Below are 14,539 nucleotides of genomic sequence, written 5' to 3' on the forward strand. Positions count from 1 at the left end.
AATATGACTACCCCACTGCTCACTCGTGATACCACATCATTTTGATCACTGTTTGCTTCCCTCCTTTGTATTAAATACTTGGGAACTAGTGATTTGGGATCATCCCTGTTCTGAGCACCAAGTTCTCATACATCACAGTTGTACTCCTCACCTCATTGACTTCTGAAACTGTTTTGAGACTTGACTTTGCATTCTGTTTACTTACTTGCATTCACCTTACTTGCATACAATAAAAAAACACTTGTACATGGACATTCGTTTACTCTTTTTGTGCTTGCCCCTCCTTTACTGTCCCCTGCTTGGTCTGATGATTAGTTCAAATTCAATGTGGGAAAGGTATGTTTCCCTTCTGGTGGAAAGTGTGGGGTGCTACTTAGCAAGATGGGGTAGAGTTGCTTCTTTTTATATAAATCCATTGGTGGATTGTCTGTTGCATTCTTGCCCCACTATGTTGGCTTATTTGCAGCAAAAAGCAAAAAATCTTCAGTGCCAAATATTATTTGCTCATATCTGGAGATTGACCTTCTTGCAAATGGCTTGTTTTGCTTGACATTTTGTGTATATCAGATATTGGTGCCTTTAAAAACATTTCTGAGTACCGTCATTGTGAATGATTTATAACTCTACTATAAAGTTGCTTAGGTGGACTCTTATGGACAGATATGCAAAGAACCGTATCTGTTTCTTAGTGGGGGAATTTTGCTTTTGATTTGTATCAACTGATGAAACTCTCTGATCACAGTATGTTAACGTCAAGTTCTCTGCAGGGTACAACAGCAATTGCTTATCAGGTTTTCTTTTATCAGGAGCCTTCTTCTAAGATGTTTGAAAAAGTAGACCCTTTAGGAGTTTTTCTAGTCGTCTTCTGGCTCTACCACCAGGTGCATGAGTAAAAACCCACTCTAAAGGTCTGCCTGGGAACAACATTCGTCACAAAAACTGCTTGCTGTTTTGTCTATAACTAAAAGCTGCAATTTTCAAAGTCATAAAGACATATTGATATAGAGGGGCCATCCTTGTAAAACACAAATCTGAAAAATCATTGTAACACTAAAATAGTTAAGCTTAGCATTCCCTTTGCATTAGCAAATTATAAATCAACTTCAATTTTTTTGGCCTTGCTCATTAGGCAGAATTGCTCCTCCATATGTGTGTGTGTGTGTGTGTGTGTGTGTGAGAGAGAGAGAGAGAGAGAGAGAGAGAGAGAGAGAATATTTTGAACAGAAGCTGTGACGTCTATTGAAATAAAATGTTTGGGCATTAAATATGCACTTATATATTTGTGCCAGACTGCATACAATATGTATGTGAAATGCTTACTGACTGATGGACGTCTCAAGCTGTGGAAGTTTACAGTGCTTACTCATAAGTAGAGCAGACTGTATCAGCATAAATAAAAGGCATAGTTAATTTTTTTCTCTCAACAGTTTTTCCAATTGAATGGGTCAGGGATGTGGTGGCCATAGCTTTGCCTACATTTCTTATCGAAACCTCACTCCCATGTTGAAGCATCATTGTATAGCTTAGGCAGAATTAACAATTTTTGCTGTACGTTCACATGTTGGTAGCAAGCCATTTCGTTATGTTGTGCAACATGATCGTATCATAGCATAGGATGCATTTAGCTTTATCTCTCTAGAAAAATAGCAGGAAGTTGCTGGGCAGTTTATGTGCACAAGCAAGAACATGCCTTCTAGAGTTTCATCATGGATTTTGTTTTCTAAATACCTGTTAAGACTCTGTGGGGGAGAATAGTTATAGTTTTACATTCAAGTGATTTAATTCCAGAAAGTTCAGTTGCATCTATTTTCTGTTAAATATTTTAAAGTGATAGCTCTCGTTTCCCCCTCTCTCAACTTCCTTTCAATATTCTAAGCTGAGACATGAATATTAAGGATGAAAGGCACTGAACTCAGATTTTCTTATGTGCTGATTTTGGAGGATGTGGACACCTTAGAACTCAATCTTGTTTCACTGCTTGAAAACTCTGTCTTCCTGTCAGGCTATCTAGTCAACTGGGATAATATGACATTTAAAATTGCATCACAACAGTTGTTTAAAACCTGGACATTTTAAGTGGTGGCCCACTGAGATCATCTTTCTAGGAATGAAAATCCCCAAAGCTGGTTAAAGTGAATTTAGCTTTCATACTTGATCAAATAAAAGCCGATTTAGACTGCTGGGAGACATTAGTGGTCGATCTTTGTAGGAAGTTCCGTATCATTAGCATGAAAATTCTTCCTCATCTCATTTATATTTTAAGGGGCCTTCCTGTCTCAATTTCACAGCATTATTTTACAGAAACCTGTTGACCTTAAAAAAATCCCTTTGTGGAACTGCCTATCCCATTTCACTCTCCAGTAGCTCTGACTCCTTGCTTGATTGGGAGTTTAACAATCTTGGTCCCCACATCGTATCATAGAACCTTTTCTTCTAGCATGTCTTTGACAATGAGTTCCTCAAACTGCAATGGCGCATACCTACAGTTTTGACCCATTATAAAGGTCACTGCCCTTGTATAGTTGGCTCTAGGGCAGGGATGAAGAACACGTGGTCCCCTGCCCCAGAATTGTCCTATGATTTTGTTTTTGTTCTCTGAATCTAATGTCAACCATGCCATCATGGCATACTCAGAAATGTTGTTATACGTGGTACGTTACCTGACTCCCATTTTCCAGCAGAGAGAATTCTAGTTGCAGGTGATAAGTCAGAAACCATTCCACATGGTCACGTCTAGTAGAACCTTCTAAGACCATTGGGTGCAATGGAACTCCATGTCCCAAAATTTTGTTGACTCCTGTGGGAAAGGTGAGCACAAGAGCAGTTTCCTCTCCTGTAGTTTCCAGCAGCTCATATTCAGTAGCATACTGCCCTCAACCTTGGAGGCAGAGTACCCACTAATAGCCTTTATCTCCATGAATTAATCTCTCCCCCCCCCCCTATTCTTTTTCTGCACTTCTGGGCATACAGTATATCTGCAAGTTCTTCAATATTTTGATTGCCAATTTTTAATGCTGTTCCTGTTCTTATTTTCTTTAATACTGCATCCTTTATTCAAACACTAAAAAATTAATTACAAACATCTTTATCCAACTTGTTGGTTTTTTTTGGCATGTCTTGAGTTTATCCTGTATGCCCATAAAATGCTGGTTTCATAATCTTCATCTAGTTCTAAGAAATCTTTGATACTAGGGACACCAATCAGTTGTTTTATAACTGTCTCGTAGCTGTCATTGCCTGCTCAAGAGGCAATTTTATTCATAATTAAGAAGAAATATGACTAGCATCTTACTTTGTTATTAATGCTAAAAATTGCATCTCTGCAGAAATGTAAAAGACATCTGCTGGGAATTAAAAATAACTTTTTAAGTTCTATACATTAATACACATCCAGATATTAAGAAGCTACTCTGATATTCCAAGAAGGGGAGAGATCTTTGTATAAAGAGGATCGATAGTTTTTCATTTTAGCCAAGGGTTGACACCTTATTAAGTATTTAACAGTTACGTCACAAACAACAAAGACTTCAGATCGTTGTAGAGAAGACAAAAGTTTACAAAATTACTGTTTGCTATTAGAAGTTATGAAGTTCCAGTTTACATTTTGAGTCATTGCAACATTAGGTGTTTACTTACTCATTTTCAGTTCCAGATTTAGGGCATTGGTTTGTTTTGTATTTGCATGAATTAGCATTTCTGGTTTTTAGTGACCTTTGAGAGGAATAAGTTCTAAATACACTAAGGTACTTCACTGAGAAAGATGTTGTCCTGCTTTTGTAAAGAAAAAATACAGCTGCATCTCCTTCAGCTTGCTTCTGGATAATAATATATAGTGAAAGCTCCTGCTAGCTTCCAGGAGGGACTTGCTTCTGTTCTTTATTGTCACTCTTTAAAAAGTAATTGATTGAAAATGCATGTTAGGGTGTGAGGCTATCAAGTGAACAGAATGGGCTTACTGGTACACGCACAAAATATTGGAGTAGAAGAGATTCGAAAGGCTGATTGCTATGGCTGTTCTTCTTTTAGGATTTATTGCGGCCGCAGCCAGATTTAGCAAAATACGTTTACCCATCTGGCAGCCTAGAATTGTCTCGTCAGCTGAAGCTAATGGACTTAGTGATGGATGCCTTTTGTTTGCGCTGCCTGACTTTTGAGTGAAAGGAGACAAAAGAAGCTCCACTGGCTTCACTGTACTGTGTGATAAGCTCGTGACCAAAGGCTGCTGCACTATGTTCTCTGTGAAACGGGATGGGGGGAGAGCAAATATTAATTGACAACTTAAGGGTTTTGGATCTAAGAATGCTGAAGCTGTACTGAATATACCGAATTCTAGCAGGCTTTGTAAGCAAGAACCTACATGGAAAGACTATACTGTGGTAAGTATTATGTAAGACGATTCTGTTTTGCCAGTTTAATGTGTGCATTGGATGCAGTTGCTGCTATGCCCGGATTCTGAATATTTTTAGTCTTTTGTTGTATGTAACCTGAAGACCCATTTGTATCAATTAGGTTACTAGTTAGGACCTTTGTGATTATTCTGCATTTTGTTTCCCAAGATGGGTGTTCATGTGGCTAAATTACATGCACTGAAAATCCATCAAGTCCATTTTCAATGATCAAACATGTCCCCTCCCCCATTTTTCATTACAGAATAAAAATATATCTGGAACAAAATTAAACTTTGTTAGTTTGATTGGGATGCTGCAATATCCTTTCTTGGTATGCGGGATGGTTAAATATGGGCGTGTTGATATGGTAACTGACAGCTCTGTGTATGTATCTGTGTGCATTAAAGTACACCTTATCAAGAGCACATTGTCAAAGTATGATCATAAGAAATAACAAGTAGCCGATTGATTTTCCTAATACATAAAGCTGTGTGGTACTGAAACATTTTGTTTCCTCAGTCAGCTCAGTTTTATCAAAGAATGTCACAAGAGCTAGTTTCAATTTGTTCACATTTTTATTTTGTATTGTAAACCAATTATCTTCACTGATTTAAAGATATTGAGCATATAGCAATTTCAAAGTAGCATTGAGTTTTCGTAAAAGTAGTGAGACAATTGTGACTATAAATCACTTGTGGAGCAGCTTTTTTCCATTACTCACAACATTTGGATGTCACACTAAAACAGGAGTAGCTAACTTGTGGTCCTCCCATATGTTTGGCTGCCATCTTCTCTCACCAGCCCCAGCACGCATAGCTAATGGTTAGGGATTGTGGAATTTGTAGTCTGAAAAAAGGTGGCTAGGACTTAATCCTTGAGTTTAAAGTCTCACTTCCCTGGTAACTGGAAGAACATGCTCTACGTTGCTTAGATATAGATGTGTCTTTGTATTAAAAGTTTAAGTGTTCAGAATTTCCCATCTACCAGCATTTGCTGCATTAATAAAATGTGTTTATTGCCTTTGGATTAAAAATGCCCCCAGAGGTGTATTTGATGAAGGCCTGCATAATTGGTGGCTCACCAGTCAGAATACAACACACCAGCCGTGTCTGGTGGTTGCTGTGTGCTTGAGAAGCCCTCAGCTCTTGCTGACCTAGGCAAGGGGTGGGGTGTGTGTGTGTGGCCACGTGTTTTAGGTAAGGAAAATGTCATTGGTTCCTCCACTTCCCACAACATATATTATTAGCTACCTTTCTTTGACCTCCAAGATATATTTGTACCAAATATTTGTACCAATATTTGATTGGTGATTAAAACTTGCCTCTTGCTGTTGGGAGAAAGTCGGTGTCATTATGCTGTTAATACGCATAAATTGATTGGTCTGCACAGTGCATTACGGGAAAGATACGCTTCAGCCATCATTTTAAATGTTGATTATGCTTTAATGGTTCTACACTAAATATATTCATTTGACTCTTTATGGACACCCAAAACCATTCATGCTGAATGTGTTATTCTTATCAGTGCTCTGACAAAAAAGCACACACTTAACATTTCTAGATGTTTCACTGTAACTTCAGGAATCCCTGTAAGCAGATGGCTTATACAAACAGTGCACACTTCATTCATGCTACCTGGAATTCCTTTGTTAGTCTTTGTAGGCTGTAGACTTTGGAGTCCTTCTATGGAGTGGATTCTCCACCTTTCATGTGAAAAGTGGAACAGCTGATGTCTCTTGAAAAGCATCAGCAGCCATTAGCCAGACTGTGAGGAGGACAAAGTATTTACCATATTAGTTCTTCAGATTGACATCTTTTATCATCCCTTGTCCTTATCTTCCTCTTTGGTCATTTTAAATTGCATGTTTTTTCTTTTCCAGTCTTACTTTTTGTGAAGCCCCATAATTCTTTACCACTAACTGGAGCAATAAAGAAATAAGTGGTCTTGGGAATATTTAGCTAGAGGTGGGCAAATCAGTGGTCTAACTTAGAAGAAGGATTTGCAGTTTCTCTCCTGAATGAATCCAATTTTTTTACAAGTTTATATTTTAACCTACAGAAGAAAACAATAGGATTATTGTATGACGTTTGGATACATGATGCTGATGAGTGCATCCATTAAATACACAGTTTATTACTTATTTCATTTGTACCCAGGCCTGTTGAACAAATCAGTCTTTGCCTGTCAGTAAAAGGAAAGCAGAAAGCAGGGCAGCATAACATCGCATGGATGGGAGTTCCACAATCTGGGAGCAAGCTACTAAGAAGGTGCTCTCTTGTGTTCTCACTAAACATGCCTGTGAATGTGACAGGGCTGAGAGAAAGACTTCCCCAGAAGATCTTAAAGCCTGGGCTCCCATAGGAAGATACACATCCTGAGTTGCTTTGGGTTCATTAATGGAGGGGGTGAATTGCGACGAAAATGTGAATAGGAGGTGGGGGCAGTCCTACTTGATATACCACTTGGTATTTGCTACAGTGGCTTGGAGGGTGTGGTATTTGTCTTTGTTGTTGTTTTGAGCAAGTAGTATGTAAATTTTGTAAAATAATAAAAAGAGAAACCAAAATAAAACCATCCATATTTGAATTGGCTTTGAAGCCGGAGGAGTTTTGTGTATGTGCTGTTAGTCGAACAGTCAGATTGAAAAATGTTACAGGATCATTAAGACTCTGAATTGCGAGGGTTGACTAATAAGTGGAAGAATAAAGTATTTAAGAGAGTGTACCAAATGCTGGCCTGGACTGGGAGATGGCTTTTATCTGGTGGGCAGAATATTTAGAAAGTGTTCTTTTGAAGCAGATTACCCACCTGACACGGTGTACTCTTACGATTAATTTAGTGCTGGTGAATGGAGCTAGAGAGGCTACTTGGGAGTCAGTTCTTCTATGGTCCATTGAGTGGGAAGGAATGACCGCTGGGTGTGGAGCACACTTCTGCTCACAGACAGCCTTAGCTGTCTGACCGCGTGACCTTCGGGTGTGGAACATACTTCCACCCGCAGACAAACCACAGCTGTCTGAACATCATGCCCTCTATCTAACCTTTGGCTTTCTCGGTGGTCTGCCATGCCCTGTCTGTGACCTTTGTCTCCTTCGTCATACATTGTGCAAGGGGAAAGTGGTGGAAACAGGTGCCAAAATAACTTTGTACCACCCCTCGATCTCGGGATTGGAAGATGTGTAAAGGTCACAGTCCAAAATGTATCTGACTGGTTTTGCATATTGTGCTAATAAAAAGAGCCTCAGCAGAGCTGGCTGGCAGCTTGCTTGTGCACAGTTCACCTGCATTACCAACTCCTGCCTCATGCCTTCACTTCAGAGTGGGCCTGTCTGCTTCAGTTTTTGTCATTAGCTTATAACATCCTGCTAAGAAGTGAAAACAGAGCTGACTTTTCTATCCAAGAGTTTGCCAAGAGTGTTTCCAATTGTCAGATCACTGTAGCCACTTCATGTCTCAGGTTTTTCCACTCAGACCTAGGTACTTCTATAAGAAGGATGTGATGGTAGGACTGCCCAGGAGCAAATAACATGCAATGTACCTCTCAGTCTGTTCTTTCTCAAAGAAAGGTAGGGATGTATTCTAGTTTGTCACAAGAGTGTAATTTCCCAGCACCGAAGCACCACTCCACAACTGGAAGCCTGAGCGAAGGGTTAGGCACAGCTGATGGCTCGTCCAAAACATAATAAACTCTAATTATAAATATTAATTTAATTTCCATAAAGAATGAAAGAAATCTAAAGTTACACTGGGGGGAGGGGACAGATTCTCTAAGTAGTTCATAACACTTGTTATATCCTGACAATATTTTCAGTAACTTGCAGGTTAAAGAGAAGCATCTTTCTTCAGTTGGCATACGGAGAACATGTGCTGTCCCAGCAACACATAAAACACATTAAGGAGAGTGGCAAAACTATTGGGAAAACCTACTCTTTGTCTCTGGAGATTCAGGAGAGGGTTTGGGTGACAACAATAATGCCATCAGATAGGATTTTGACCGGGCCAGGTTTTGCATGGGCCACAATGGCAAACACAATTTTACCTCCTGTAAATGACATTGAGAAGTGAGTGTACAGTTGAGATCTTCTGTTCCCACTTGTCAGATTTCCCACATGGATTTGGTAAAGTGCAGCTCACATGCTTACTGGCTTTTGAGATTATGTAGACAAGAATCTGGGCAGAAAGAGTGCATTATGAAGAGAACCAGTGTTGGATTACTGTTACAACTGAGACCATACATGATTCAGTATGAACATGATAGAAACAGCTCTGTATAGATAGCTAGAAACAACTGTAGTTCATTGAGGCCACCACTTGTTTTCTGGCAGCACATTCTGAATGTTAGCAGGTCTTTAAAAGAAAATAGTATGAGTCCTTTTCTGATTGGATGGTATAAACCTTAAATAAACTTAAACTGACGTATTCCACTGTTTTACTTGGCTGATTAAAGGGACCTCCCAATACTGTTTTGTAGCTTGTCAACCACAGTTAGTGTTTCTCATATGCAAGACAGAGTTGAGGTCTATTTATTAGGCAAATTATTGCTAGTTTAAAGAGTTGTGCAATGCAGAGTCTTGCTCCATAAGTCAAAAGGCATTCAGAGCCACTTAGTCTTAAAAATTATTCTAAAAACACAAAACACAGTAATTTGGTCTAGATATAAGGCTGAACCATGGTTTAGAGCAGGGGTTGGCAAGGTGTACCTTGCCTGGGCCGGTTCACTGCAGCGGAGAGCCCTCCGTGGGCCGGATTGCATGATTTCCGGCCTCTGCGCAGATGTGATTTTCGGTGCCTCGGAAGCGAGTCCCTGTGTTGCACTGCGCGCGGGGACTCACTGAGCAAGCGGCTTGGTTTGGGGGTGGCTCGGGGGCTGATTAAACGACCCCCATGGGCTGCTTATGGTCCATGGGCCTTAGGTTGCCTACCCCTGGTTTAGAGTGACATGCCTGAGCAGCAGTAAACTTTGAGTTTATACACTATCCCTCTCCTTTTCTTCTCTAGTACATCCACGAAGTTTGGAAACATTTCCTGATTTGAACAAACTAGAGTTAAGCATTACACTCAAACAGGGAACTCTGGTCAGTTAAACCACAGTTTGATCTGGGCTTGTTTCAATGAAGTATTGTTTTACTAACTACAGGGTAAATTATGGATGGTTAAGAACAGGAATCTGCAGCTGCACTGGAAGAGGAGAGAGCAGAGGGAAATGCACAATCAGAAGTCTAGTTAACTTAATAGTAAACTATGCTTTTAGCATTGTGTCTGAACTTGGGACAATTAGCACCTTGATCTTTTCCAACAAAACATATTCTATCAGTCTAATCAAGTTATATACCATGAACAGCTCCAGAATTCAGACCTGATTAAGTATAGCTTGGGAACCACCACAAAACTCCTTTTCACAAGTTAACACCCTCTTTTTATTGGACTTGCTTTGTTTTGATGCAGGAGTGTGCACATTTTAGCACTGTACATATTTTCCCTTTAAATATTTTTATGCTGACCCCAGAGCACAGCAGAACTAACATATGGTTATCCATTGCTGTTTGGGAGACTGCCTTTATTTTATTTTTGTTACATAAATCGAAAACAGTTTTAAATGTCAAAAAGAGGACAACTAGAACAAGAAAAAATGATCAAAAATACAATACAAGGGGAAAATATACAATACAGTGGAGCTACAAATACTTTGCATCACATACCTTATGGGAGAAAGCACCTCAAAGCTAAAATTGTAAAATGTCATGCAAATATGAGATATACCAAGAATCATGGGTGATTTCTGTCTTGAACTGTTTCCAAAAATTGTGCTGTGAGAGTGGAGGGTAAAATTTGGAAGACTTCTTGAATGAATGAAAATGTGTACAAATCCTTTAACATGCCCAGTTCACCCTATTAAACGAGTGCAGGAGTGGTTATTGGGTATGGCTGTTACACAGGAACATAAGAAGCTGCCTTATAAAACTGGTCAGTGTAGTACAGTGGTACCTCGGGTTACATATGCTTCAGGTTACAGACTCGGCTAACCCAGAAATAGTACCTCGGGTTAAGAACATTGCTTCAGGATGAGAATAGAAATCACATAGCAATGCCGCCGTGGCAGCAGGAGGCCCCATTAGCTAAAGTGGTGCTTCAGGTTAAGAACAGTTTTAGGTTAAGAACGGACCTCCGGAATGAATTAAGGTACCACTGTAGTAGGATTTCAGGCTGGAGGTCTCTCTGAAGCCTAGAGATACCAGGAACTAAATCTGGGACATCCTGCATGCAAAGCAGATGCTCTAGAACAGAGCTATGACCCTTCCCCTTGTTGTGTAAGAACACAAGAGCATGATTGCTTGGTCATCCCAATTTAGTCCAATCTGCTTCAGGCAGCCAGGCAGCCAGATGTTTCTGAAAGCTGTCAAGCATAGCATGAAGATAGCAGTGAAGACTATTATGGAACAACCTTTTGTGGACTAGAATCATATGCATGATGGGTTATCACATGTTTGGTTACACGTACATATGTATGTTGAGAGGAAAATGCTGTAGGGTCAAAGGAGTGTAGAAAATGCAGTGTGAGAGTGTTCATAGTGACCATATATAGCAGCTGTCCCTTGATTTGATCTCCTATTTATAGTGAGATCAAAGCACATTGTATTTATTCAAATTAGGAATGCTGTAATTGAATTTATTGAAAAGTGATGGTAGTTTATATTAACATTATTTATATTTATACTATATTAATTTGTCTAATCTCATTGAGTAATCTACTTTGCTATAGTGATATTGTGATCTAATTAATGCAAGTTGTGAAGAAGTAACTGTGCAACACTGGTTTTGGTGGTGCCTACTTTTCCCTTTGTTCTTTGTTACAGTTCGTGGTTAGTGTGGATAGAACTTAACCATGAGCAGGACTTTGGAAAGCACCCTGTGCTATAGCAAAAGAAAAAGGAAAACAAAAAACAAAACACGGAGAGGAGCAAAGCAGCTGTGATGTATTCTCTGGGAGACCATGTATTCATGTAAGCCATAGTTTGGCTCAGTGTGACATGCAAACCAGGGCAGCATGGAATTGTTCATTTTGTAATGTCTGTGGCAATATTTACTTTGAAATTGTGCATATCTTTAAAAAATAATGTCAGTATGCATTAGCTTTGGATACATTAGCTTCCTGCTTTGCCAATATCCATTGTGTGTATCTTGGGTGAGGAGGTATGATGTTCACATAGAAAGATTCCACCCCTTCCCATATTGTGAAGTAAATCCTTTCCACTTGTGGGTGTTGTTGCTTACCAGTTATAGATAATTCTCTCACCCCCCCCCCCCAAGTTCCTATAACACTTTTTTCACAGAAGCATGTCAGGACATGAGCTGCATTTCCTTTCTAATGTCTGTTCTGAAGATTGTCCAGGCTTACATGCTTTTTTCATAAGGGATTTTTCAAATAATAAAACAGAATTTTTGTAACACCCTTTACTTTTTTTAAAAGAGAGCTGGGTTAAAATTTTAGTGCTACAAATATCCCCAGATTATAATTCATTGATGTGACAGATCCAAGATAGCGCGCTGCTTAGCAAAAATAAATCTATGGGTGCATCCACCTAAACTAGAATACTGTAAGGCTTCTGCTGTCTTAAGGAGGCTGTATATACCAATAACTGTTGTTTATGGAATCTATTGCCGGAGGCAACGTAAGGCTTTCCATTCCTGAAGTTTGTGTTGCTCTTTCCTGTCTGCTTTTTGTTTTCTCATATTTAAGGGCTTCTCTCATTACATCAGCCTGACTTGCTAGTGAGCAGATGGTTTAGTGAGCATTTTTCTTGGTGGAATTGTTACCCTTGAGCTTTTCTGTGGTCTCCCCTGAGTGTTGCCTAGTTTTGTAAGACAAAATCCTGTGGCACCCTTAAAGACAAACCAGTTTCTTCTAAATTCATAATGAACTAGCTTAGCCCACACACTTGAAGTGATGGTGTAGAAGTCAGAAATGTGGAGTTTAATAATTTATCTTGTTCTCTTTCTCGCTAGGCCTGTGTTTATGGTAGGTTTTTCCTTGGTACTAGTTTGACCATATCTCCCCAATAAGTGGGAATACTGCCTATATAGCTATAGCACCCTTCATTTGAGAATTACGGCCTGGTTTACAATATAAGGACACAATAATACATAACATAATTACAAAACAATACCCCCCCCCAAGTTTAATCATTCATTTAGCCAAGTATAATGATGATCAACTGTGTGCGGCTTTCAGATTGCTGTAATACTGTTAGTATTTTAAACAGATGTCTTCATTTACTTTATTGGACCTTATTTGTTATAATATATAATTTTACTGTTTTAATAATTTAAATAAAATAAAATAGTTTTTAAAAATGAACCACATCTCTTGTCCCACCTACTTTTGGCCTCTAGCCCTACCCATAAGAGACAACCCCAATTTTTCTGGCACCCATCTCCCCCCAAAACAAATACACATATTTTGTCCTCCTTTTTTTGCCTTGAAGAATTTTTTTGGAAAGTCTATTGTAATTATTTCTACATCTATACATGTGCTGTAATATGCACTAAATTCTTTTTCATCCTATCTCCCAGAACTACAGTCTAGCTAAAGTCCAAGGCTCTGCAGGGAGGGCTGGGAAACAGATGGCCCTCCAGATGCCATAAATAATAATTATGATGATGATGATGATAGTAGTAGTTTATTATTTGTACCCCACCCATCTGACTGGGTTGCCCCTGCCACTCTGGGCAGCTTCCAGCATATATACAGTAAAAACATAATAAAACATTAAACCTTAAAAAACCTCTCTATACAGGGCCTCCTTCAGATGTCTTCTAAAGGTTATATAGTTACTCATCTCCTTGACATCTGATGGGAGTGCGTTCCACAGGGTGGGCCCCATTACCACAAAGGCCCTTGGCCTGGTTCCCTGTAGCTTCAATTCTCGCCAGGAGGCCCTCGGTGCTGGATCTCAGTGTCCAGGCTGAAAAATGGGGTTGGAGACCCCATTTGAGTTTGGTGTCAAACTCAGCCAGCATGGCCAGTGGTCAGGGATGATGGGAGTTGCAGTTCGATTGAAAGAACCTCCCTTCCTATGCTGTAAGGAGAACTGCTTCTGAAACTGACAAATGGGTCAATTGTTCAAAGAAGCAAATGCATTCAAAAGTGTTTTGGAGCCTTTTTGGCTCCTGGCTGCTTTTCTATTCACTACAACTTAACTAACATGTTATATTGGTAAATATTGTGTTTCTGCATTTTGAGAGTTGTTTTTATTTCTGGCTGCTATGTGGTTTTCAGCAATAACTGTATATTCTTAGAGGCAGATCTCAGATTGTGTTTGAAATATGCTGTAGGCTGAGCTGGGAAGCTTTCAGTTTTTGGTGTAATTATTTTACTTAATTGTTTTTCATTAAAGTTTTATTAGTTTTTACAACATGAAACATTGATTATAAGCCTAACTAAATATATAACATTAGCATTTTCTTGTTGATATGTATTTCTCCATGCTTTCTAACCTTTGATATATCCATGCCAGCTTTTAATGATGATCAAGCTCTTCTCTTACTGTATACTGGATAGATGTTGGGGATTAGCAGCTGGAATTCCTGCTGCTAATGTAGCTTCAAAATTGGCCTTAAAAGTTGCAGAAAAGCTCGATCAGTTTATCAGTTTAGATAATCCACCAAACCATAGGCATAGCTGTCAACGTTTTCCTTTTTTTAAGGGAAATTCCCTTATTCCGAACAGGATTCCTTTCAAGAAAAGGGAAAAGTTGACAGCTATGACCATAGGTAGCAACTATATTTCCAATCACAATTTCTGATTATGGCTTCCTAGCTAGTTGTATGCATGGTTTGTCAGTTCAGACATCATAGGGTACACTAGTGATGGGAATAGACTTTTGAGATTGAAATATGACCATTTCCAACTTATGTAGCTCAAGAGAATGGGATTGTAAATTAGAAAGATTGCACCAAATTTTATTTACACTAATATATATTTCTTTTTAATTATTGCAGATATTTCCAGACTTTCTTTTTCAGCAGGTAAGGTATTGTTTTAATAATAAATGTTGGCTTTTATAATGATATAATTCTAAAATATGGCCAAGTATGATGCCTGTAATTTTTTTGTATTGCTTGGTAATCATTAATGTATTTTGTAAGCTATA

The 14,539-nt window shown here is 39.0% G+C and overlaps 1 protein-coding gene across 21 annotated transcripts in view; it reads left to right on the forward strand.

Moving 5' to 3' along the window:
• PTK2 (protein tyrosine kinase 2) overlaps window positions 1-14,539 on the forward strand; it is a gene marked incomplete at its 3' end in the record, with an annotated part of 189,825 nt that overhangs the window by 29,335 nt on the left and 145,951 nt on the right. For 16 of the 21 annotated variants that reach the window (XM_083450459.1, XM_083450474.1, XM_083450458.1 and 13 more), the window contains one exon: window positions 14,388-14,414. The exons of the other annotated variants lie outside the window; for them this stretch is intronic. Coding sequence is in view for 5 of the 16 variants with exons in the window: in XM_083450450.1 (XP_083306576.1) it covers window positions 14,388-14,414 (27 nt within the window). The remainder of the gene's footprint in view (window positions 1-14,387; window positions 14,415-14,539) is intronic. 21 annotated transcript variants of the gene reach the window in all.

This window comes from Podarcis tiliguerta (genome assembly GCF_965153285.1).
Source record: "Podarcis tiliguerta genome assembly, chromosome: 7".
Taxonomy (NCBI): domain Eukaryota; kingdom Metazoa; phylum Chordata; class Lepidosauria; order Squamata; family Lacertidae; genus Podarcis; species Podarcis tiliguerta.